General features: G+C 40.3%; 1 protein-coding gene across 11 annotated transcripts in view; it reads left to right on the top strand.

Moving 5' to 3' along the window:
- The window catches only part of relch (RAB11 binding and LisH domain, coiled-coil and HEAT repeat containing), a 31,041-nt gene extending 5,874 nt beyond the window's left edge, over positions 1–25,167 (top strand). The window contains exons 2-32 of one of the 11 annotated variants that reach the window (XM_010735456.3): positions 432–521; positions 3,236–3,307; positions 3,453–3,508; positions 3,674–3,787; positions 4,119–4,313; positions 4,744–4,838; positions 5,308–5,437; positions 5,615–5,772; positions 6,561–6,636; positions 6,720–6,815; positions 7,790–7,813; positions 10,860–10,972; positions 11,127–11,217; positions 12,216–12,287; positions 12,383–12,523; positions 12,751–12,915; positions 13,081–13,228; positions 13,316–13,472; positions 13,586–13,709; positions 13,935–13,983; positions 14,662–14,741; positions 15,011–15,049; positions 15,224–15,330; positions 15,892–15,991; positions 17,593–17,675; positions 19,586–19,649; positions 19,745–19,883; positions 19,998–20,114; positions 21,722–21,810; positions 22,379–22,449; positions 23,826–25,167. In XM_010735456.3, the coding sequence (XP_010733758.1) occupies positions 432–521; positions 3,236–3,307; positions 3,453–3,508; positions 3,674–3,787; positions 4,119–4,313; positions 4,744–4,838; positions 5,308–5,437; positions 5,615–5,772; positions 6,561–6,636; positions 6,720–6,815; positions 7,790–7,813; positions 10,860–10,972; positions 11,127–11,217; positions 12,216–12,287; positions 12,383–12,523; positions 12,751–12,915; positions 13,081–13,228; positions 13,316–13,472; positions 13,586–13,709; positions 13,935–13,983; positions 14,662–14,741; positions 15,011–15,049; positions 15,224–15,330; positions 15,892–15,991; positions 17,593–17,675; positions 19,586–19,649; positions 19,745–19,883; positions 19,998–20,114; positions 21,722–21,810; positions 22,379–22,449; positions 23,826–23,946 (3,176 nt within the window). In that variant the 3' untranslated portion in view covers positions 23,947–25,167. Of the gene's footprint in view, positions 1–431; positions 522–3,235; positions 3,308–3,452; positions 3,509–3,673; positions 3,788–4,118; positions 4,314–4,743; positions 4,839–5,307; positions 5,438–5,602; positions 5,773–6,560; positions 6,637–6,719; positions 6,816–7,789; positions 7,814–10,859; positions 10,973–11,126; positions 11,218–12,215; positions 12,288–12,382; positions 12,524–12,750; positions 12,916–13,080; positions 13,229–13,315; positions 13,473–13,585; positions 13,710–13,934; positions 13,984–14,661; positions 14,742–15,010; positions 15,050–15,223; positions 15,331–15,891; positions 15,992–17,592; positions 17,676–18,450; positions 18,534–19,585; positions 19,650–19,744; positions 19,884–19,997; positions 20,120–21,721; positions 21,811–22,378; positions 22,450–23,825 lie in introns of those variants that run through there. The other 10 variants (XM_019254922.2, XM_010735455.3, XM_019254926.2 and 7 more) reach the window with 10 other exon arrangements.
- The last annotated feature ends 534 nt before the right edge of the window (positions 25,168–25,701 follow it).

The following is a 25,701-nucleotide window of genomic DNA, read 5'->3' as shown; positions in this document are numbered from 1 at the left end:
AGGTCTCAGTAAAGTTAACATTTTATGATTGATTTGTTTTCCCCCATGTGCAGTGACTCACATGTTTCCTGGCTAAAGTCTAATCTTCCCACACACGCTTTTAAAGGTCTCTGCTTTTAACTGAATTTAATGAAGTTTCCATCTGTTTTGTAGAAGGTTGGCCTAGTGGTTAGTCACCATCCTTTAACTCAAGCCCAGTGCTTCTAGCTTGCTTCCAACCTGGTTTAGAGCCCTTAAGCAAAATACTTGATCCCTGCCTCAGTGGGGCTACTGTTGTGTAGCTGAGCGTGTCCCTATAAAGAAACATTTTCTGTTTTTGCATTGTCACATTTTGAACTCTGTGAACTGCTTGACAGAAGACTCATCTAAACTGTACGGTTATCTGATTGTATACTTGTCTCATTGCTGTCTCCATCTGTGTCTCTGTTCAGATCGAGCAGGCAGCATCAGCACCTTGGACTCTCTGGACTTTGCCCGTTACTCAGATGACGGCAACCGAGAGTCGGACGAGCGGGTGGCAGGTAAGATGAACCATACTGTCAGGGAGAGAAAGCAAGAGACCCAGCTTACCTCGGGGGGAAATAAAAGATAGACAACAATCATGAGAATAGACAGTGACAGGATGGGGAGACGGCATAGAAATAAAGAGAATAACCCTGACAGCTGCCCGGAAGACTGCATAATGTCAATGTAATCTAAGACAACACAAAATTGAAATATGTGTTTATACTGATATTACCACAGTGGCATGGCTGAATAAGAGCTGCTTTATTAGTGACAAAATAATGAGCATATATATCCACATAGAAACAAAGTTAATTAAGAGAAAATTTCCAAAATTGTGGTCCCTTGTCAACATATTCCACTTCCAACATGTAATATATATATTTTCTTTTCTTCAACTCTTGTCAACTGTCACACTGTTGAGTCAGTCTGCGGTATTTTTGGTACAGGACCTGTCTCAGCATTGTTTGAAATCACACCCCCGTCCCCCTGTGGCTCTGTCGTGACACACCATTATATAGTATAACGGTTAAGTCTGACGCTGATGCCACCTCATCACAGAACGCTGATTTTAAGAACAGCTGCTCAGTTACGAGTAGCTGATTGGTTTCCTGTAAATTTGTTTTTTTTTTACACCGAAGACTAAAGGAAAACAAACAGATTAATAAGCAGTTTAACGTTCATGCATAAGGGACAGTGCTGTCATGCGAGGACTATCCACATTATGTAAACTTAATCGGCCTCCTGTTTTCATCTTTCTATTTTATAAATCCACAACATGAAATCATTACTTTCTAGCCCTGCACATTATACCAGTACAGTGGTTAACATTATCCATTGCCAGCTTTCTCTAGTTATCCACCCATTTGGTCGGTAAGTGGAAGTCGAGCGTCCTAAAAAGCCCCAATCCATTTTTCTTTCTTTGATTGTTTTTCCTCTGTGCTGTACATGAATGCTAAACATCAGAACTAGAGTTATCGATATTCCTATATTGTAAAAGGATTGTTTACATGTCTATTAACTGTAAATGTCAGTAAATATAATGGTTCGTGGTTTGGGGCTTTTATCAGTTTTTTAAAAAATCAGACATTCTGTACATTAATGCATAGTAAGGGCACAGTAAAAACCATGCAGCAGAGATGTTGGTTCCATGCTCCCAGCTACGAATTATGCATCTTTTTAAAATGACTATTATTTACACACTGCCCACTCTGCCAAATTGGCACCTTCCCCCTCTTCTCTGCCCTCTTCAGCCCCTACCCCACCCCCAAACTGTCATCTCTGCCCCCCCCCCACCCGACCTGTTCTTCTTGTCAAGATGCCTGCCCCCAGCTGTCTGACTCTGGGTTTTCTGGCTTTCTCCTGACGTTGATCAAACCCCAGTGAACAATACTGGACAAGTCACTCCATCCAGACCGATAGTTTTTTGCTTCTTCTTTTTTTTTTTTTTTTTTTTTTTTTTTTAACCTCCCCGTTATTCAGTTTCTTGGTTTTCCATTTTGTTGCGCTTGCATCCTGTGCACTCTCGATCTGTTGAAAAGGTTCAGGGTGATTATGATGAGTCAGAGTGAGTGGATTTGGTCAGAAAAGTCCAGCTAATGTTGGTGACATTTCTTATTGCAGAAATATAATATTCTTTAGATGTGGAAACTGCAAATTGACAATGACCTTTATATAAAATTGTAGAATGTACCCTGAACAATATGTTAACTTACCCTTTGCACTGACCATAACTAGTATGTTAAGTCCTCAAATTCAAAAAGTGTGAAACCTACTGCAATACCTGTTGAACCACAGTCCTGGATATTAGATGAGCGGTTTGGGGACAACAACAGGATCAGATTAGACGGCAGATTTTCAGTGCACGGCTATGCAACAGTTTTCCTGCTCCATCGCTTCTTACTTTTTGCGTGTGTTTTTTTTTTTTTTTTAATCTAACGTGTCTTTAAGAATCTTGTGTGTTCTTTTTTCTTTATTCAGTGTTAGTTTAGCCTTTCAAATTCCAATGTACAAATCAACATTTTTATACAAATGCCTGCTGCTTCTGATTGTATGAGTAGTCAGAAACAGCTTCCCTTTGTTATTATGAATTGTGTTTTTTTTATTTTTGTTTTTTTGTTTATTTGCCATTAAAAAAAAGTCTAAAACAGTAACCTATAATGTTCTAAATGACATTTTGACTGTTTCAAAGCTTAGGATGTGTTGTTCATAGCATGATGGCTTAGACTATTAATGAAGTATCAACCTAAGCAGTGGCTGTTCTTTGAGTGGCTTGAAACCAGATGATTTAACTACATGTTAGTAAGACATTTGCCTAGAAAAAATCCTTTGTCAGACAGCTCCTAGATTTATCAAGGCTACATTTCAGTAGCTGTAATAGATTTACTCACCTCAGTTACAAATGAAGTAACTCTGGACTCCCATTTTTTTTAAGTCAGGTACATCAGTGCTATTATTGGGAGGAAAATGAGGGCAGGTAATCCTACCATTGAGAAATGTCTCAATGCATTACACACCCTTGTCATCCAGGCGGCTTTACCATGATCCTCTGCTGCATGCGTTCCTTAGACCCATGATTTGCATGCATCCTTTTTTTTAATTTTATTTTTTTATGACTCTTATGATCTTTTGTGTGGTTTTGTTTTTCATGCCCATCTTTGTTTTATTTGTTTGTTCCCTGTCTTTGGTTGGATGCACTTCCTGTGTGTGTGTGTTGTCACTTCCTGTCCAGTGCTGGAGTTTGAGCTACGGAAAGCAAAGGAGACCATTCAGGCTCTGCGCGCCAACTTGACTCAGGCAGCAGGTGTGGCGTACTTTTAACTTCTTCTCCACCTGAACCCCCTTTTGTTACAGCTTTCTGTCTTTTTTTTCTAAGAGAATTCCTCTAAGAAGAATAATGCTCCGCATACTATCAAACTCATCTAATATCTATTATCTCAATTCCTCAGAGAGTGAAGTGCCCTCTCAGGAGAGAAAAAACTTCAAGTCAAGTCCTGAAATTCAGGTGGGGAATCTACAAGTGTTTGAAAATGAATAGATTTATGAATTTCTTTCTGCTTATCAAATGTGTCGAGAGATGAGATGTGTTCCTTTTCAAACCTCATGTGATGGTGTCACTGCTTGGCCTTGAGTGAATAATTTCACAGCTTCTCTTTCTTCTCTACCTCAGGAGCCTATACGCCCACTGGAGAAAAGAGCCTTAAACTTCCTTGTGAATGAATATTTATTGAAAAATGAATACAAACTCTCATCCATAACCTTCTCTGATGAAAATGATGATCAGGTAAAGATTTTTTTTTTTCAGCTGCTGCATATTTTAAAGAAAGAATAACAAATGTCTGAATAGAGTTAACTTTTTTTATGCCTGCCTGCTCCTTAGTACAAAGTCTTTTTTTTATTCCTAAGGCAAAATAGGAGGTATCAGACTCGTATGTATGAGGGCACTTGTCTAAGAGCAGTAGTAGGGTCATGTGACCATAAATAAATTCAACAACTCAGATCAGCTGTCCTGTTCTGAGCTTACATCTTGTCCTGCCTTATCTATGCAGAGGATACCCTCACTTCTGCTACACATTGGTATTGTTTAATTATGTAATGTTGTACTTGTTTTTCAGGACTTTGAGTTGTGGGATGATGTCGGCCTCAACATCCCAAAACCTCCTGACCTGTTACAGCTCTACAGGAACTGTGGCACCCCGCTCCCTTCTCCTCGGGACACAGTTGATGTGTCAGTAGGCGTGGACTTTGGTGATCTTCCAGGAAACTGCATCGCCCAAGACCCCCCAAAGAAGCCTGACCTCTCACAACAGGTTTGCATGGTTGTTAGTCATCAGTGTAAAGTTCTCAATGAGCTGTACCTTGCAACCAGGTCAGGTATTTTTGCTTTTAGCTGCACCAAAAGCTTTGTGATCATAAAATTGTTGATATTCGAAGGTAGTCCCTTGTCCTCTTACTCTTTTTATTTATTTATTTGCATGATTTAAAGTTGTAAGTAGTGGAGGTGGTCTACAGAACTTCATACGATGAAAGTTCTGAGTGATGATGAAAAAGTTAATTGCCCCCACTACGTTCACATTGTTTCACTAAAAAGCTGTGAGGCTGAATGAGAAGTTCCTGCCTACTTCAATACAGCCTAAGATATAACCAACTCATGAAGAGTTTTGATTATTATCTATTGGGAGTGCCTACTCTTGAGCTGAGGTAATAAAGTCACTGCGTAATCTTTTTGTCTTTCTTTAGCAACAGACAGAAGTCGTCCAGGAGTTGGAGTACCAGATAAGCCTACTCAACAATGAGAAGCAGAGCTTAGCTGAGCAGATCAAGAAACTGCAGAGGTGTGTCCCTGAGTGCATGTTTGTGCTAGTATACAAGTGAATCAGTCACTGTGGAAAGCTGGCTGAGATACTGCCTGCAGTTGAGCTGTTGTTTTTAATCATATGACCACTGGTGGCATGCTATGAGGGGAAATGAGAGGCATCCATTAAAATCTAAAAATGTTTTCAGCAATTTAGTCCTCATTACTACCATATCCGTAACCAAGACAGGCCATGAGGTAGGATCAGTATGGAAAAGCAACTGTTGCGTGAAATAACAGAAGAAGCCCTGCTCTGATAAATTAGTGGAACCTATTTTCCTTGCATGTGGAATCTTTAATTACCACCATCAAGCTGGCAAATTTGCTTTGCCACAATCCAAAATTGTCGGACCATTTTACAGAACTGTTCTACCACTACTTTTGGAATTGGAAAGGATTATTCAGTCTTCTCACAGTGTCTTCTTTATCTTCTTTCCCCTACCTCACAGTGAGATTCAGACACTGAAGAGGACTGTCTCCTCCCCACCTCCGGCCACTCTGGACCTGGGCTCCCAGAATACAACCAATCCCTCTTCCTCCACCACCACCAACACTTCTTCCACAGCTCTTCTCCCTGTGGTATGTGGTTATGTGGCCAGTGATAAACAGTGTTAATAGTATTCGTGTCCTGAAATTTAAAAAAAAAAAAAAAAGAAAGCAATCTTTAAAAATCATCAAAATAATTCCGTCTTTTAAGCAGTTTGCCAGAAGCCCTGACATTTGATTAATCCTAACTTATTGTAGTCTTGCCCACAGCCTCCTACAGATAATGGCCAGTATCTGGACATCCGGGGAGTTTCAGAGCCCGAAACTGTCCTGAACTCCGCCTCCACTCAGAACACATCACATCCCCACCCACAGTCCCACAGCAAGCTAAAGAGTCGGCCTCCCGTCCAATTTGATCAACCTAACAGGTTAGTGGAAATTCAGACAAATAAATGCATATTTACAACTATCCCTTTAAAAAATTCATATATATTTCCTGCATAGCACTAGAAAAAAAAGAAAAAGTACAATCCTTAATAATAATCAATATTGTTGTTTCTGTCTGTAAGATACTTAAATCAAGAATAAAGAACATTACATTCAGTATGCTCATTACCTACTTGTTACAGTCACACTGTGTATACACCCACTCAGTGTTGTTACAAATGTAACCACTAGATGGCGATAGTTGTCAGTCAATGTAGGCACAATGGACAACTGAACTTCTGAGGTGAATGGCTGCCCTCTTTTTTGAATAACTTTCCTCAGAGCACATCACGGTCCTTGTGGCGAGCGAACTTTTGCCTTAAAGTCATACAAACATTTCTTACCACTATCCCACCCATGCTGTAGCATGTTTAGTGCGTCAACAATAAGTGAATCAGCCAGTCAATGGAATGCTGTGTTTCCTGTGTACGCTCAAACATATTGCTCGTGGGAATTTCAGATTCATGTGTAGTTCCAAAAATCAAGTGGCAAAAAAAAACAGTTCATCTGTTATTGAACAGGTGCCAGTGTTGCTGTAACTATTTTTTATTTCACTGAAGTATACACTGCTGTGTTATGGGAGAGTGGCAGCACTAAGTTCTCTGACAGGGTGGCCCAGTACAATCCTCAACCATTCAGTGGTCAGGGCAATCTCCAGTTGTGGAGTGCAGATTAAGCGGTCCAGACAGTAGTGACTGTTTTTGGTCTCTTGTTGTTTGTGGTGTCGCAGGAAGTTATCCCCAGCTTTTCTGCAAGCCCTGCTGTCCTTCTGCAGAATGTGCTCCGACAGCCGCCTAGGAGCAGAGGTCAGCTCACACACTCTTTCATGTAAATGTAAAATCTGTACATATATGATAACATATACAATAATAATGCTTTTTATCTCCAGGTGTCCCGTATAGCAGACAGTGAGGAGAGTGTGATGTTGATGTTGGGCCGCTGTCTCCCTCACATTGTCCCCAATGTCCTACTTGCTAAACGAGAGGTAACCCCGCTATTGCTGCTCCTCCCGCTCATCTTCCTCTTCCCCCTATATCCCGCGCATTATTGTCGTCATCACAGGCTTCTTTTTAGTGTCCAATAGATACACACACGGCAGCAAGGCTAAGCAGGGTACAATCTATGGAGCACTGCAGAGAACACACAGTCACCTTCACTTTGCAAATTCCCATCCAAATGTGTCTTTGTAGATGGGCAATAACTCAATTCAAAACAATAGATGTCATGGTTAAATGTGCTATGTGTAGCATAATTATTTATTAGTATGTTTAATTGTGATGTCAAGATAATGTCAGTACAACATACCTTATGCAATCTATGCAGTCAGTTCAGTGTCAGATCCCCCATTTCCACAAACCCCGTGAAAATCTGTGGTCAAAGTTTTTCTTTGTAGTTTTGCTGAAGGGGATGAACATGTTGAAAATGATTTTTCTCTTGTTTATTCGCTCATTTCACCACCTGCTATTATGAGAAATATTTCAGTTCTGTTTGCTTTGGAAGGACACCACCTTCTCCTTGGTTTGTGCCGCAAGGCAAAACTTCCAGTCTTTTTGGCAGTGCTATAATTTGTGTGATTACTGGTTTGTTTATGATTATCATACTAATGTCTTAAATCTAATGTACTAAAGCTGCACTTAGCACTGTTATCCGTTCTAGTTCTGACTCTGTCTTCTGCCAGCTAGCTGTATGAATAAAGATCTCATTTAGAGATTTACAGTGCTAGACATAGACATTTTTGTACCTGCTAATACCCAGCTGACTTGTGTCTATCTATTGATTATGAATTTCACCTTCTTTGTCTGATGGCGCTTGTTTTCACCAGTGTTATCATCATTTCTCCTCAACTGTTTTTGTCCCCCACTCATGTTTGCTGTCCCTTTTTGCCTTCACTGGTTTTATTTTTACTCTTATCTATTCGTCTCACTCATTCTCTCACTCTCATGCATGCCTCTCTTCTAGAGAATGGTTGCACATCTTTGCCAGGTGAGTCTTTCACGCACTCATCTGCATGGTTCACATGACCTGAAGACCAAAAAGTATATATTATAATGCCCAGCTTCTGTGAGCTACAACTGCTGTCGCATAGGGCCTGACTTGCGAGAATCTTTTTTTTTTTTTTTGGATGAGCAGTAGTTTTGCCTGTTCTGCCAGTGACTGCCAGTATGCTGTCGTATCTTATATGCTATCTCTTCTTAATGTCGTAAAAGTAAATATGAAAATTGATTTATAGCCAAAATATTAACAAAAGTGCAGTGATGGTCTGAGGCATGCAGTTTTAGCACTGAGGTGGGCCATATGCTTTATGTATTTTAAACCCAGTGTATCTTTAAATATTAATCTGATAACATATTCTAGCACCCCATTTAAAAGTAGATGTGTGTTATTTTCTGATGACTAAATAAAAAAACAGAGAAGTCATATGAGGCGTGCAGAGATAACTAAATATTAACCAGCTTTCTTCCTTTAACTGTTTGGGAACATGAATTTGTTTTGAGGAGACAATGGAAGGAGACTTTTTTTTCTTTGATAGATTATTATTAGTACTGTTACAAGGTGTTACTCTTCGCGCTTTACAATGCTGCCACCTGCACAGGTGTTTTTCCTACACATAACTGTTTGCATGCAATTTGTGTGTGTGTGTGCGTGTCCTTGTGTGTACATATACTTTGAGCCCGAATCTAGCACTCAGATTGTTGATAAGACACAAAATGGAGTGCTCGAAAGAGGTAAGTCTGGTTAGTGGAGTTCTCGGTCAGGCTGCTTTGCATATCAGTATGGTTGTCGGCTACCCCAGTTATGGAGAACTTTATCTCTTTGCAAAATCAAGATAAACAAACTGAGGTGGAGACAATGACAAAAAATGAAAACACAGCAGAACACTGAGGCCTTGAGGTCCTCCTTGTGTGGACTTTGTACTATGTCCGTTAGATTCATCAACCCTGACGTTGCATACACACATACAGCTGCTCACACTTCCATCTTGAAACTTGAAGCTTTTTAACCACCGCACACCTTGAGACACACCTTGTTGTTGTTAGAATGTGACACCCACACACAACAAAAAGTGTTTGACTTGAAACTGTGGAGTGATGCCTTGAAACTCTGCCTGCCACCTGGCTGTATTATCAGACACTGTAAATCATTAAACATTATGATTTCTTTTCTTTACTATGCTGCGCTGTACCTCTTTGTGATGTGTGTTCGTTGTGTAGCTTTGCCTTACTTGTATTTTCCTTTTTCATCTGGGGATAAATGTTTTTGTGGTCATTTGCTACAACACTATTTTCTTAATTCTGTTTACTATGCAGTAAAGGGTTTGTCTAGTTTATAAGAAAACTAGATGAACCCTAAGCAGAGTAAATATAAGCTGTAATGATTGACTTCCCCTTTTCGGCCTGCCAGATTAACTGTGATCTTTAACGAACTGCTGGCAAGACAATGAACATGACAAAAATTAGAAGTTAAGGTATAACTCAAATGACGGACATAAAAATGAAAAGGAAGAAATTATAAAAACAATAAACACCTGGAGGTAGAAGCCTGTGCAGCAAGTCACAAAAAATAATAGTACATAGAACATTTAAGGCATAGAGTTAGAGTTGTATGGACATTTTACTTATGGTGCAAAGGAGATGTTCATCACTGTATCTGACCTGTACACCAGCTTTATGATTTTTTTGTGAGAACAGACAGCAAACTGGTATAAAGAAATTAACTTTCATTCAATTCACTCAGGAGTTGTCAAAGTATAATTTAAAGGCATTAAAATCAAACATTTGCATATGGTGGTCCTTGAACTGGAATTTGCAGTCTCTCGGCTCTTTGAATTAAATCATCAGGCCTCATGTCCTCTCGCTCCTGGCGTCGAGCTGTCCACTCTACCTGGCCACAATGTTTATCCAGGACCGGTCAGATGTTTTACCTCCTGAAGGAGTCTTAACATCAGAAACACAGGACTTCATACAGAAATAGAAACGGGGTCAGCGCGGGTTCTGGCTTTTCAGATGTGTGCTGTTTATGAATTCCTCTATTTGTTTTATCAGGCCATTGCTCCAAAAATGTCTCTTGTGAAGATGTATGGTATTTTCAGAGGCCCGGGAAGATGATTATTGAATTTGACAGTTAAATTGGGCTGAGTTCAGTTGGTTTAACGTTTTCTGCTGCTTTTTGACGCTTGAACTGATTTCACCCATACTTAACTTGTCATGTAACCACTTAAAATGACCTTCTGGTTCTCAAATACCATATTTTTACTTTTTAAAAGATAGCCAACATGGCACTGAGTTCAGAGGCTTTGCCCTGCATTAGGGCGGGTGACTCATCACAGCCTATCTTTACCCAAGTGTCTCTGTCAGGTCCATCTGTCCGTCCAGCGTTGGGGTTTTGCTCGTTCTTCCAGCACTTGGCAGGAAAATATGATATCTTCCTGGAAAAAAAAAGGTTGTTTGAGAAAAACATATTTTTAACTCTGTATGCACTCTCTAATTTGGGTGTGTGTGGTGGGAATTTAGGGCTGACCACAATTTGGCCATGGAGGCCCTATATCAAGGGCAGCTGAGCTCTCTCTCCTCTCTGGCTGGAAGATCCATAAACTCTGTGTGAACTCTGGTATAGAGCTGCGTTGTAGTAGGGGAACTAGTGCATTAGGTATATGTGTGTCTGTCTATATGCAGCTGTGTCTGGCTGTGTGCATGCTCTATTTAAGCTTTACAGTACATGGCTCTAATTGTACGTGTGTGACTGCAAAGCCACATGAGTCAAGCTATAACACTAACAAGGTAGTGACGGTAAGTTTTCACCAGTGTTGACTTTGGTTTCCAGTGTTTCTTTCTCCCTGTGACCTTCCCGTTTTCTCTCCTCTTTAATGAATGCCTTTTCCCCCTTTCCTACCCTCCGTCCTCCATAGACTTCCAGGCCTGCTTGACTGCTACTGACCGTCCTGTGTGTTTCAACCTCACTCTCCTTTTGCAAAGTAGTCTAAACTGATGCCACTTCCCGTTCTGCTTCTCTCTCCCCGTTTCTCCTTCAGGAGTTGATCCCACTCATCTTGTGTACTGCCTGCCTTCACCCAGAGCCTAAAGAGAGAGACCAGCTCCTCCACATCCTCTTTAACCTAATCAAGAGACCAGATGATGAGCAGAGGTGTTTATGTTTGCATCTGTAGACAGGACAATTTGCATATGATTTATTAATGTTGGTTGATCAAGCTACCATTGTTTAACACCAAGCCATTGAGACAAACTGTGAGTTTATCCAGCCTTGTTTGATCATACATTTGTGTGTTGTGTTTCCAAAGACAAATGATCTTGACGGGGTGTGTTGCGTTCGCGAGGCACGTGGGCCCCACACGTGTCGAGGCTGAACTACTTCCTCAGTGTTGGGAACAGGTACAGTACATTCACTACAGGTAGCACTTGTTAATGAATATGCTGTCATCGATGGTAATACAGAAAAGGCTTTGCCTGCACCTGCTCCACAAACATTAATTATTTTTATTTTTTCTCTTAAGCGCTCTGTGACTCATTTCTCTTTTCTATTTCATTACAAAGACCAGTCCATTAAAGGTCCAGTGTGTAGGATTTATGGGGCTCTGTTTACATAATATTGCAGAATTGAATATATAATTGAATATAAAATGCATAATACTGTTTTCATTAGTGTATAATCACCTGGAAATAAGGATCATTATGCTGTTGTTGCCTTAGAACAATCCCTTTACAATCCTTCAATTGCCATGTTTCTCAGAACAGATAAACTCACTCACTCTCAAACACTCACTCTAAATAGGGCCGTTCTCATTTTTCTCAGGTTTCACAGCCACTAAAGTTTTTCATCAGGCTAAGGTGAGGCAGTTGGCAGCTACACTGCTAGATGCCACTACGTCCTACACACTGGTCCTTTTAATATTAATCATGGCTATTTTTGTTGTTTTCACATTACCTTTTACACCGTAGATTGCATAATACAAATGAAAAATGCTTCTAGTTCTAATGCAAGTATATTTCATTGTATAATATATATTAGAAAAAGATATATAAAGAAGTTGTGTATGTAGTACTAATGTACTAATTCTAAGAAATATCACTATCTGCTATTACCTCTGTGGTGTCCCTGACTTAAATATAATATCAGTTTTAGTTTCATTGCCACCTGTGTCACCTCTGCAACAAAACTATGGCAACAACAGCTGCCAGCAGTTTTGGAGGCTGAGAATCTGACTACAAAGGCCAATTGCGGTTTCCACAGGGTCAGCATGTTGATGATACATGAGTTGTTTCCATTCCACTGTGGCTGCCCTCCAGTCTACTTCTCTGCTTCTTTCAACTTCTGTTGCTGTATTTCTTTCAACACTTTTTCCTCTAAATGTTGTTCTCGTCTTCTGCAGATTAACCACAAATATCCAGAAAGGAGATTGTTGGTGGCAGAGTCCTGTGGAGCCTTAGCACCATACCTGCCTGTAAGAACATGTTGTGCATACAGAATTATAAAAGGACTTTTACATGAATGTAGATGAATAAAATATAAATGAGTTTCCTGTTTCTGTCTCTGCAGAAGGAGATCCGTAGCTCCTTGGTGTTGTCCATGTTGCAGCAGATGCTTACTGAAGATAAGGCTGACATGGTCAGGGAGGCTGTGGTCAAGAGTCTGGGTATTATCATGGGTTACATAGATGACCCTGACAAGTACTCCCAGGTATGTGTGTGGTGAGAAGAAATTGAGAACTCAAGACTAAATGTTCTACTTTTTGTTTCTCAGAATTCTTTTCATTTAATTTCCTCTTGCTAGTGAAACAGTGTTTCAGCAAGAATTTTACAAAACAGACACAGTACTTATAGTCTTAGGGGTTAACATTTCTGTTTGTGCAAATGCTCGCGGGCAAATCTTCATGTTAGTCTTTTGTCAATCTTTTGTGTCTTTAGGGTTTTGAGCTGATGCTGCTGTCACTTGGAGACCCATCTGAGCGGGTGGTCAGTGCAGTCCACCAGGTCTTTATTCCCGCCTTTGCTGCCTGGACGACAGAGCTGGGCACCCTGCACACTGCACTCATCCCTTCTCTGTTGGCACGTATAGAGAAACTACTTATGGTAAGTGCTTGTATGCATACAGCTTTATTGCTGGGCCTCAAATCTGAAAGCCCTTCTCACATCTCAAAATTGACTTTTCTCTGTGTACTCAGTTATTGTAGTTAAAGTGTATGTACATTACAGTATTTTTTTTTTAAAGATAAATATTCCTTCCGGTTTCTGTAGCAAGGAGAACATGGTCTGGATGAACACAAGCTACACGTGTTCCTGTCGGCACTGCAGTCTCTGATCCCTCCCCTGTTTGCTGTGGTGCTACAGAATGCACCCTTCACCAGCAGAGTCAAACTCCACGGAGACATACCTGCAATAGAGGGTATGACAACTACACATGCATAGAAGTTACAAGGAGATTTCCTAACGCACTAAATTTCCTAAGCTTCCTGTGTCTTTGGTCCTGCAGTTACCCGGTTCCCCAGGCCAGCCTCTCCCCTCCAAGATGTGGCAACCATCATCGGCAGCAGGGAGATGCTGAGTGCCCTTTTGCTGCTCTATGACCACCAGCTAGAGCATGAAGGAACCACTGGCTGGGACAGCTTGTTATGGGTGGTTAACCAACTGTAAGAAATGCATGCGCACACGCACGTTTAAGGACACATAAGCATACAGACAGTTTTGTACACAGTATCACAAAAGCGTCACACATACACTGATTTTCATTTGTCTTCTCCAGCCTTCCTCAACTCATAGAGATCGTGGGTCGCATCAATGTGACGTCATCAACCTGCGTACATGAGTTCTCTCGCTTCTTCTGGAGGTTCTGTCGCACCTTCGGCAAGATTTTTACCAACACTAAGGTAAAACCATGTGACTCTTCAAAATGAAAGGTTCTCCTCTGAGTACAAAGGAAACAAGGTGCCAAAAAAGTATCTAGTCGTCTTATAGTAGTCTACTTAAATAATATGAATCAAAAGTCAGTTTGAGGTATTGAGTACTGTACCTGAAAAAATACTTTAAAGTAAATGTGAATGATATTTATCAATGTAGTGATGACATTTTGTTTATCCTCATGACCTTTTAAGGTTAAGCCACAGTTCCAAGAGATCCTCCGACTATCTGAAGAGAATGTTGGTGAGCGCAGATTAAACCTACACACACACACACACACACACACACACACACACACACACAGATGTCTGTTTGTTGTAAGATTTTCACAGCTCTCTTATGAGAATGTTGGTAGGTGGAGTTTAGACACAGACACTGTTGATGTAAACAAGCTATTTGGAGTCTGCTATGGGTGTTCCCCTCTTTTCTTTTCTTTTTTTTATTCTGGACATGTTTCTGTAGTTATAAGAGGTGCTTGGTCTCAGTTGGCTGCCAAGTGATTTAGCTTTGGTATTGTGGCCATTTATGAAATGTGTTTTGTGTTGAGACACAGTCTGTGTTTAGCTCATTGTGACCCTGCATTGCAACTGTCCTGCAACAAAATTTTGTACACTCGTTAGTCACAATACCGCAGGCCTATCGCAATAGGCATGTGCGTTGGTGTATTTTTATTTTTTCTGATTAATTGGGTGTGAACATATGATCATAATTAATGTGGCATTTCCAGCACCAATGTAATATAGTACTAGAAAAATAGAAGGCAGAGATGATCAGTTCTACATAAAGTAGAATCAATAAACTACTAAGAAATAGAAATGATGCAGAAAAATGCAACAATTTTAGCTGCAATAGGATTTAAAATTTAAAATGTCCCTGCCTTTTTGTTTCATCTATTTCGTTCTGGTTTTATTCCTCTGTCAGATGTTTCAGCAGGGAATGATATTCTCACCAAAGCCACCGTCCCCATCTATGCCACTGGAGTGCTGACTTGTTATAACCAGGTAAGTAAATAGCACATTACACCTGAAGATGATTCATCATAAAGAGTATTATCTTGTCTTACAGGACAAATCTACAGTATGTCACTAAGTCAGTGCTTTCCTCTATGTAGTTAGTTGACTTGTGGAGTATTTTTGGTCCCTATTTTCTCGTCTATGAACAGTGTGTAGAGTGTGAACCACATGACACTTTGGGTTATTGTTCTTTGTCATGAGGGAAAATCCACTCCAGAACACATCGAGCTGCCACTTGTTTTTGTTTTGATTTTTAGGTTCACAAAATGATGCAGCACTTGCAAAACACTGGACTGGTATTTTGATTTACGTTTCATCACATCATGTCAATAAACCCCACTTCAACTGATGTTGAAAGTGACAAAAGATATCTGCTGTCCCAAAATACCGATCTGTAGAAATGTGCACACACTTTGACATATTCAAGTTTAGTTTTCAACACATTTGTAACTGACTGACTTTCTGTACAGGAGGAGGATCGCAAGTTGTTGGTGGGTTTCCTGGAGGATGTTATGACAACCCTGTCTTTGTCCCATGCACCTCTTGACAGCCTGAAGGCCTCCTTTGTAGAGCTGGGGTGAGACATAAGCACACACATATATGCCTACATTACCAACAGAGGACTATATTTGTACAGTGTGGACGATTGTTTTAAGTCATTTAAAAAGCAACAATGATGGCACAATTTTTAATGAACGCAACAATATATAGATTTTGTATTTGCTGCAATTCAACACACCCAGTTTTAGAGTGCAGTATTATGTCATAAATATGGACATCTGTACGCATGCATTTCTGATTATGTTACTTTTGATCAAAAACTAGCAACTTTAAAGAATTATTTAAATTAATTAATTCATAAAGCATGACCAGTAGTGGATCTCTAAAAAAAATGCCTCTTTGGCTCACTGGTCCAATGTTTGTGAATGTGTGTGTGGGTCCACTGTTGGATAGGTACACAATTGTGCGCACACACATGTAAATTTACTGATTTGAATTTATGACTTTGACACACCCTTTCTTCTGTACGGTCGAATTGATTTGTAGTGTTGTTTTACAATGTCAAAAAATCTCACGGCTTGAAAGTCTGTTGTTTTTTTTGCATAGTTGCCAGAATATTGGTATGATCTCTTTTCAGTGCCAACCCAGTCTACCATGAACTGTTGCTAACTGTTCTGTGGTATGGGGTAGTCCATACCTCTGCACTGGTCCGGTGTACTGCAGCACGGATGTTTGAGGTACAAAACGCACACAAACACACAGGATAGTGTATTGAACTAATCACTGATGTTTAGAGTTTTGCATCATTGACATAAATACCACCTAAAAATGTGTCATTGTTGATGCAGTCTTTCCTTTTTTCCATTTTTAGGAAGACATAAGAATAAATGACTATTAGTCTACTGCAAAGTGTATACTGGTAGAATACAACACGGCTGCACAATTCTGGATAAAATAGTATCCCAGATTAATTTGTGATTATTTGTAATCCTGCTAAAACAACTTAATTGCATAATAGACAAAACCTTCTTAATTAAATTACACAATATCTACACAATTGTGCAGTCCTACATTATAGATACTATCTACGTGTTTACTTCTTTGCTGTACATGTGCTAGCTCTGCTTGCTATTGCTGCTGTTTAACATGCTTCTTATATTTAGCTCCTCTGTTTTATGAGTGTGAGTAAAGACTACTGTAGCTTATCAGGGCTCTGGTTCCAACTGTGTTGCGAGACCCTCCTGGAGTTCACATCAGACCTTTCACTGTGCACCAGTCTTAGAACTGACTTTGTTGAATATCTGCTACATGTCAGAGAAAGGCTAAAGTCAGCAATCTGAACGTCTAGTGGAAAAAGTGTAAGGCCTGTTCTTTTTCACTGTTATTGGAAAGTATAATTCAATCAGAAATGTTTTCTCATGAATATTTTTTTTTCACTTTTTCAGTATTTCAGCTCTCGTGGAAATATAATACTGCTATTATTTTTAAAAGAAGATGACTGTTTCCCTTTTTTCTTACTTGCGATTTTATTCCACTGATTGTATGCATTTTGAAGCCAGGTTCCCAAGGCTAAAGTTCTGGCCTAAGCTATGAGAAACAAGTCACCTCTCCCTGTTCTTTGAAACCTGTGCACATTTAAAGGTCAGATGTTAGGATGAGGGTCTAGGTCTCGCAGTAGAACCGGTCCTATGTTGATCTAAACTTGGGGGAGGAGGAGTGGTAGGCGGTCTTCATGTCCCCCCCCTCCCCTGTTTTGTGAAGTACTTGCCCTTTTCCAACACCCCCCCACTGTCACCATTCCATAGTGATTTAGCTTTTCACCATTGTCAAAACTGTGGGTTGAAATGTGGCCCCTCTACCACAGATTCCAGATCAGGTTAATTGGCAACTGTTTCTATCGATTCGTAAATGAATGAAATAATAATCTGACCTGGAGTCTGTGGAAAGAGCCCACAGCTTTATGCTCACCATACTGTAAAAGTATTTGTGCAGTTTAGCTATGTTGGCTTTGCCATTTCTTCTGCATACCTGCGTGTGCACGTGTGTGTGTTTGCGCGTGTGTGTGTGTGCGTGTGTGTGTATATACTTACACTTGCTTGATACATGCAGTGCCGTTCCGTGCCTTGCAGCTATGGTTTTTGTCATTGTATATCACTTTCTTCCTATCTTTTTGTGTTTGTTTTTTTTTCTTTTTCCCTCCCCTTTTCTGTTTTGCTTCTTTTTTTTTTTTTCCTCTCTCTCTCTCTCTCTCTCTATCTATTGCCGGTGTTGCTCGCTCTTGTCCAAATGCCCCGCCCACCTCTGTGACATCACGGCTGGCTCTGTCCAATCCGATCAGCTGCTGGTGAAGGGGGTGAATGAGACGCTGGTAGCTCAGAGAGTGGTGCCGGCTCTCATCACACTGTCCTCCGACCCTGAAATGTAAGTGGAACAACAACAACAACAACAACAACAACAACAAACCGCGCCGCGTCTCTCTCCCCCCTTCTCTCTGCCGCTTGAGAACTATCACATTGAAACAAGTCTGTACCTGCCAGGAGCAAATTCAGCACAAAACAATTTTTTAAGACCGCATCTTCACTGATAAATTGTTTATTTAATTGTACAATTTCAGATTCTTGTTCTCATTTGAATTCTCCCGGCGTAGTTTTCAGTGGCTGTGTGGAGTTGCTCCTGTTTCGGTTTAGGCTGGATCATGTGGTAGTTTTTATCAGCATAACCACAGTTAACACTAACACTCATGCATGTTCGCATCATCAATCTGCAACACTAACCCACGCCAGCTCCTCATCACCTCATCAGTCTGTAACACTAACCAGTCCAGATTTGTGCGTGCACGTTGCACGGCAACTACACAATCCCAGCATGCTCATCTGTAACCCGTCCCCTCCTCCTCTTCCTCCCCACCCCACTCAGTTTAAGCAGGGCCCCTCCTCCTGACCGACCCGTCAGCTAGTGGTTGGTTTCTTCAACCCCGACTTTCTCAGTTTTATCCCCTCTCTGTCTCTCTCTCTCTCTCTCTCCCTCTCTCTCTCTTCCATGTCATCCCTCTATCTTTTATCTTTGCCTCTTTTCTTTCATCTCTCTCTTCCCATCCTCTGTCTTTCCCTCCCTCCTCCTCCTCCTCCTCCTGTCTCTGTTCTCCTCCCACCCTGCCTCTCCCTCTCTCTCATCCTGCTGTGTGATGGGTTTGCAGTTGGTTCTCCGAGGCATGAGTGAAGCATTAGTAGATCGCCGTGCGGCTCCGGCCCTTATTACTCTGTGCAGTGGGCCTGAATTGTGAGTCAATCAACACAAGAAAACCTCTCTATGAACATTGTCATTTTTGTGGGCTGCATCCTTACAGTGTAAAGCAGTGTCTTCTGAGTGGGTGCTAAAAAAAAAGAAATAGCCACAGAGACTTTGTTTGTTTTTTTGGACATTTTAAGTTGGACGAGCACTTAAATCTCCCCTAGTTCCAACTTGTGGTACACAATAGTCCTTTTTCATCACAGTATAAACATATAAACAGGGAACATAATCTTGGCCTTGCTTTGACAATTATTCAAAGATCAGGGCTCGTACACTAAATGATTTTTAGGGGGGCTGCCAGCGTACATCCAGCCTTCATGTTTTTGATGTTTGTGATGTGAATTTAATGGCAACACTGTTGGAATGCAGCCCCTTTTCATTTCATCACTCTGTACTGAAATGCCATGCTAATGGTTACACACTTGTCCCCAACATGTAGATGGAACATACATTTATTATTATTATTATTATTATTATTATTATTATTATTATTATTATTATTATTATTGTAAACTTAATTGTAGTTTTTTGTGGTTTTTGCCATTATAGATGTTTTTGACATATCTTGCTGTGTCCATGATCAGCACACTAAAGAGTAAAAATTAATGCTTAGAGACATAATAAAAAACTATTTGAACAAGGCCCTTGGAAGTATTACTTTTGGTCTTTCCTTCTCCTACTGACAGTGGAATAATTATCTAACATTACCCTAACAGCACCCTATTAACCGTGCTTGTCACAATTCATTTTAATCACTGATTATTGTTTGTAACGTTTTTGTATTTTTTTTAACATGGATCTGGGAATTAAATGTTCCCCTTAATCTAATCATGACCCCTTTAGCTTTTAGCTTTGAGTCAGATAAGTTGTTAGCTGAAGAATGATGTGGTAAGTATCTTATTTGTGTATAATATTTGACTAATTCTGATTTTTTTGCTTAAAGACACACTACTGGGGACATTATGAAAGAACAACTAAATGAGTCGTGATAAAGTGATTACAGCGGTAAAATCATTGTTTTGCTCTCCTGCTGCTTTTAGCTCAGTGAGGATATCCACTATCCCTGCCTTTGGTACCATCATGGAGACTGTCACACAAAAAGAGGTAGGAGACAAACTGTCAAACTGCATATGAATTTAATCAAATAAATCATTTCACAAATCTTCATAAAACACTATACTCTCTGTCGCTGTGCATAGCTCCTGGAGCGTGTAAAAATGCAGCTGGCATCATTCCTGGAAGACCCTCAGTATCAAGATCAGCACTCGTTGCACATGGAGATCATCAGGACGTTTGGAAGGGTCGGACCCAATGCGGAGCCACGCTTTAGAGATGAGTGTATGTAAAGACCACATCTACGAGAAAAACACACAATTCTAAAAGTGAACCATGTCCATTGCTCTTCGAGTGCACTAACTTTTGTCTTGTTTTTTTTCTTTTTTATTCCTCCAGTTGTGTTGCCACACCTTCACAAGCTGGCACTGGCTAACAACAGTCAGACAGTGGAAAGCAAGAGGATTGACATTGCCACCCAGCTGTTTGAGGCCTACAGTGCCCTCTCCTGCTGCTGTATCCTTCTAGTCACCAGTCACATCTGAACAATTTGGCTTCGCCTTCTTTACGACTTTATTTATAGTAATAACACTAACTCTATACTTAGTGTAACAGTTAAATAACCTTGTGACACTTAAACGGGAAAATCTATCTATGTTTTCCACGCGGTCAGTTTACTCATACTTTTTTAACTACTGTATGCCTTTCCAAAGGATTTACTAGAAGTCTGTGTCAAGGTTGGCTCAGGTTCAGGGTTAGCTGTCGTAACAGTGAGTCATTAGGAAGGCCGTTAGAATAACTGGTTAAATGCTAGCTGCATGCACTGGTGGGATGTGCTCCCGAATGTGCCTGTACAACTGTGTGGCACATATCAGCATGGCCCCGGTGCCTTGAGTGTGTGGTTCAGTGTTTGTGTTGGCAGAGTTTGTCTGTCATTTGGCAGGAGGAGAAAGGGAAAATAAGTTGCCTCCATTTTGGGGCTAGAGGTAATTACAGGGTTGGTTAAGCAAAGGAAAGGATGAGAGAGGGAGAAAGAGCGTGAGAGAAGGAACAGGCTGAACATCAGCTTCAATCCTCAGTAACAGTTCCCAGGATGGGGGCTCACGTTTACATTACCTCTCCTCTGTCTTCCTACTCCTCTGCGATTCCTCCACTTCATACTATATCTCTTCTCTTGCATTGTTTTTCCCCTCTCTGTACTCTGTGTCTCCTCTTTCAACTTCACCCCACCCAGGTCCAACATGCACATGCACATGCACACACACACACACACATAGAGGACAGCTGGTCTGAGGTTCATTCCTGTGGATCTTTGTCAGGCTGTGATTTCACAGTGCAGTAGTGTCCAGGAGGTATAACCCTAACCTCAGAAGCTTTACCTCCCACTGCACTTCTTTCTCTTGTAATCAGTCTGACAACCTCTGAAATTGTACACTCCCATCTCCAAAAATATAAATGTGTTCACTCCGTGTCCCATATAGCTCCACTGGCTGTGACAGGTGGCAGATCATATGCAGTCCTGCTCCAAAGGATTGCATTTAAGTTTGTGTCAAGCTGCTTTGGTGCCATACAGCAACACAGTTATTTGTAGAATGTTTGTACAATGAAAGAAAAATATTTAAAAAGCAATGTTTTAGTTACTGGCAGATTTCTTTTTTTTAATTACCCTGAAGTAAACTCCACCCTTCTGGTAATGCCTGGAAGCACTATCCAAATAGTATTTGTAACTGCTTGGCCTTAAACGCCAGCTTTTTAGTCTCTCTGTCTATACATGTATTTAGAAAAACAAGACAGTCTGGATAGACAAGGCGTTCTATCTCTATAAAGGGTTTTCTTGTTTGTACTAAAAATATTGGAACATTTGTTTCTGACATTGCCTTTCAGCAGTTTAGCTTTTTTATGTTATGAAGTTAGCAATGTGAAATTGTTTATGCTGTCCTTTTTTTTTTCATTCCTGAATCATTACATTTTAAAATGAAAACCCAAATTTGTCTTTCTGAAACCCAGATAATGAAAAGTTAGCTTTGTGATTCCAGCTGTGTGAATGGTAATGCACTCATTCGTGGTGTTGCTACATGCTATGGATCAACTGTTTTCATTTCAGTCCTTAACTTTCTGTGCAGTTATTTCTGAGGAAGTGATGGTTAACCACTTCCTGCCTGGCCTCAGGTGTCTCCGCGCTGACATGGAGCAACTCTCCCCTGAGCACGAGGTCAGCAGACAAACCAACAACACTGCTGCACTCAAGAAGGAAGTCACTTAAACACTGACTGTAATACGCCTGCATATAGTATCCCGTCCACATTCTGACTCCGCACTGATGAGCCAGACTGCCTCCCTCTTCCTATTTGTTATTCCCATGGGTATCTCGCACAAGATTGGTAAAGATAGACAGTCTGACACTTCACCTCTTTCTCAGATACACTCATACACACACACACCTCTACCGTATTTATTTGTGTCTCCAAATCACACGCGATCCATTTCATGTGAGCATTTTCCCAAGGTGACTAACGATCAGCTGCCTCTTTTCCTCTCCACTCTGTCTGTAAAGCCTACATACCAGAAGACTTGAATTATTTTCCTGGAATATAATATATAAATATAAATATAACTGGAACTTTTATGCATTCAAACATACAAATACGTGCAAATTCGATCATCACGTCGGGACAGAAGTAGACCAACACCACCTGTTTTCTACGTTTTATCCAGTAGATTGCATTTTTAAGTAAAAGGCAACATCCCAGCTTTATCTGTGTCTCTCATATTCCCCACAGGTTATTCTGAGTTCTATGATCAAAGAGTGCGAAATCAAGGTGGAAAACAGAGGAATGGCTGATGCACAAGGGTGAGAATAAACAAACAGTCTCATTCACACCAACACTTTTTTCTGAAATCATTTGTCAAAATATTAGTTTCTGTCGCACGAGAGGCTGTGACAGCAACAAGCAATGGCTTTTAAAGTGTCAGTTAAGGAGATTTTGGAGGGAGAAGTAATCCTACTGTGAAGAGAGGGGTCAGTTAACAGCATTGGGACTGGGCCTGTGTTGTGGGTTTATTCCCCTGTGGGTAGAAGAGAACATGTAAGAGTGTTGGAACCACAATCGTTATGCGGGTATCTTCACAGAAAGAAAAGAGCAGAAAAATGAGAGGAGTTGTTTTGGTAACGCTCAGAGAGCTGGGACAGCGGCCATACTGTGGGTGTCTTTTAAAAAAATGTTTCTCCCATCTTGTTAACATGTGTTTGGGGCTCATTAAAAGGAGAAGTGTGTTTTATGTGGACGTAAGAAGTGTGTATGTCTTCTTCTCTATGTGCACATACGCTTTTGGGTGTGTTCCCTCTCCAGAACACGCAGTTAAATGCTGAGGTTAAAATCTTTGTGTCGATGCCGAGATTTTTGTTCCTCTTTCATTTATGTCTGTCGAGTCTTTCTTCAACTTCTCTTAGTATAATTGATAACTTAGATCTTTAGTTTCACAGCATGTATCTTTTAAGGAGTTTTGACCTTTGTAGAATGTAGATTTTCTTTTTTTTCCTGCCATTTCATCTATTATTTACTCCCTGGTATGAAATATTCTGGAAACCCCGATTTTCTTTGGCTGTCACAGCTTAGTGAGCAGACTGTCAGAAAGACTTTTTGAAGAGGCATCACATAACATTAGTATAATTATTTGTGGCCATGCATCATTGAGTCTGATGTTTAAGTTTCCATACTTCAGTGTATTAAATTTCACGTGTTTATGCCCATTGCTTCAGAGGAGATTATGAAGTGATTTGGTTTCCCGTCAAAGTAAAAAGCATAAGCTTAACCAGTTTGCAGGAAAGTTGTGGCCTTTAATGCCGCAAACAGTGAGCCATCACTCAACAGAGTCTAAGTTTCCTGATATCTGTTGAGTTCAGTTGGTGTTTTTGTCACGATATGATGTTTGCCCTCCTGTGCAGCAATGCAGAAGCTTGGCAGAGTGACTAACTGCTCCGCTGTATTAATGTATGAGTGAATCCCAGCTAACTCAAAAGAGGAACTTTTAATGAGCCGTTAGACTGTAAAAACCAGGAGGGGCTATATTGGCAAACAGCATTTTCCCTCTAGTAAAGGCTGACATAAGCATAACAGGTAGAGGAGGATTGTGTTTTTTTTCTGCATGTCTTTCAGTCCATATATTTTAATAAATCAGAGCTAAACCTTGTTGCTTAATCAAACTTTTCCACCTTTTTTTCTGCAGCTCCATGTCCATCGCCTCCAGTTTGGTGGGTGAGGATGCCAAGACCAAGTTCCTGAGTAAGATGGGCCAGCTAACCACCTCCGGCGCCATGTTGGCCAACGTCTTCCAGAGAAAGAAGTGATTACAAAACTGACTGATGCAACTAACTGACGGGTCGCCCTGCTGTCTTTGGGAGCATTTCATTTTACTGTAAAAAAAAACATTGGTTCAGCCTAAAGTAGAAGAAAATCAAGTGTATTATCAATTTCAAGAAGTGAAGATTTGCTGAAAGTTGTTGATATCAAATCTCCAGTGCAGCGGGACTCCATGCACTTTAAAGGTGAACAGCAATGTTTTTTTTTTCAGTGAAAGCTGAGGTTTTCCCCTCTGCTCGTTTTTCTTCTCCTTAATCATGACGGAAGCGTTACCGACGACTAGGGATTTCCTTTTATGAATCAGTGTTGTTAACATTGTCATTTCAGAGAGAGGAGAGAAATTGAACAATACTTATTCACCCAAAATGATAACAAGGGACTCCCGGACATTTCTGGACTCGAAAGTATCACAGAATTTGATTTCATTTCAGTGCAGTACTTCTTGTATCAGAAGAGCTTGACACCTCTCTATGAAACAAAACTGAGCACGGCCTGCTGGATTTTATTTAGATTTTTTTAAATGCCATTTTGGAGGAAAGAGTTGTGAGATGGACAGATGCATTAAGTTGCATTTGTTCTTGAATAATTGTCCCGAAAGACAAGAAAATGGCTCTGAGTCTGTTAAGAATGCCTTGTACAGTCTGTACAGGCTCGGAAGTATCGCCTACTTGAAGTTATGAAAAAGAATTGTCTTGCCTTTATTTCTTCAGAGTCTGTCTCTGGTTTTTGTTTTGATAGCTTCTATTTTATAACTTATTTATGTCTTAATGAAGGAAAAAAACACACCTTATTCCAACTTCCAAAGAAATTTGCACTTCACTTTACTATTCTGTTCTTTATTATATATATCTATATATATATATATATTTTTTTTGATTCAGAGTCTTATACGTAATGAACATTATCACTACTGTTAATGGATTTCTTTTTTGTTTATCCGTTTTGAAAATGTGTAGTTGAAGAGAACACTGGTCATAATTATTCCCTCTCTGTCCGTTGCATCTCTGTGTTGCAGTGTCTCTGATAATTGTACTTTTTTTTTCTAAAGTGGGTATTTGGTTCTATTTTTTGTTGTTCTTTTTCAATATGCTCTAAGAGAACCAGTAAATAACTGTATCATACACTGAACTGAAGAGAATGGTACTCATTGTGAATATTGGAAATTGGTGTCATGGTATAATAAAAGATGGAGATCACTTGTGTACTTAGACGTACCTCTGGAGGCCTCTTTGACTGCATGCTTGTAGACTTCTTGGTGTACGTGATGAAGGAAAATCCCGAGTTTTGATTAGGGCTCAATAGGTCGACAGGTGTTGAAGGCTGTAAAACAAAGTCATTTCACAGACAAACACACTCCTGCTGTCCCCGCCACTCCCGCCCACCGCTTTGATGTGATCCATTGTGTGTCTAGCACAGCAAACCAAAGTCCATCTTAAGGGACATTCCTAACAACCTAACCCAAATAACTACAGAAGCAAAAGATCTGCCTCTTTATCATTTGAGGGCAAGAATTTAGCACAATCCATCTTTGTGACAAGAAAAGTGTCAGAAAACATTTGCCATAACAGTCAGTAACAGTCAGGTTTTGCACAGTTCTGATTGACCTGTACTGGAACCCCATACTTTTATTTGTGTTAAAAGTAGAAATGAGTCAGACTTGTCCATAAAGCTGCACACATTTACTGTTTGAACATTATATGAGTGAACACTCACCAAGTTTTGCATATTCAGGCTAATAATCA

This window comes from Larimichthys crocea, chromosome XXIII, assembly GCF_000972845.2.
Source record: "Larimichthys crocea isolate SSNF chromosome XXIII, L_crocea_2.0, whole genome shotgun sequence".
In the NCBI taxonomy this organism is placed as follows: Eukaryota; Metazoa; Chordata; class Actinopteri; family Sciaenidae; genus Larimichthys; species Larimichthys crocea.
The sequence above is the reverse complement of the archived record's forward strand: the minus strand, read 5'-3'. Positions and strand labels throughout refer to the sequence as shown.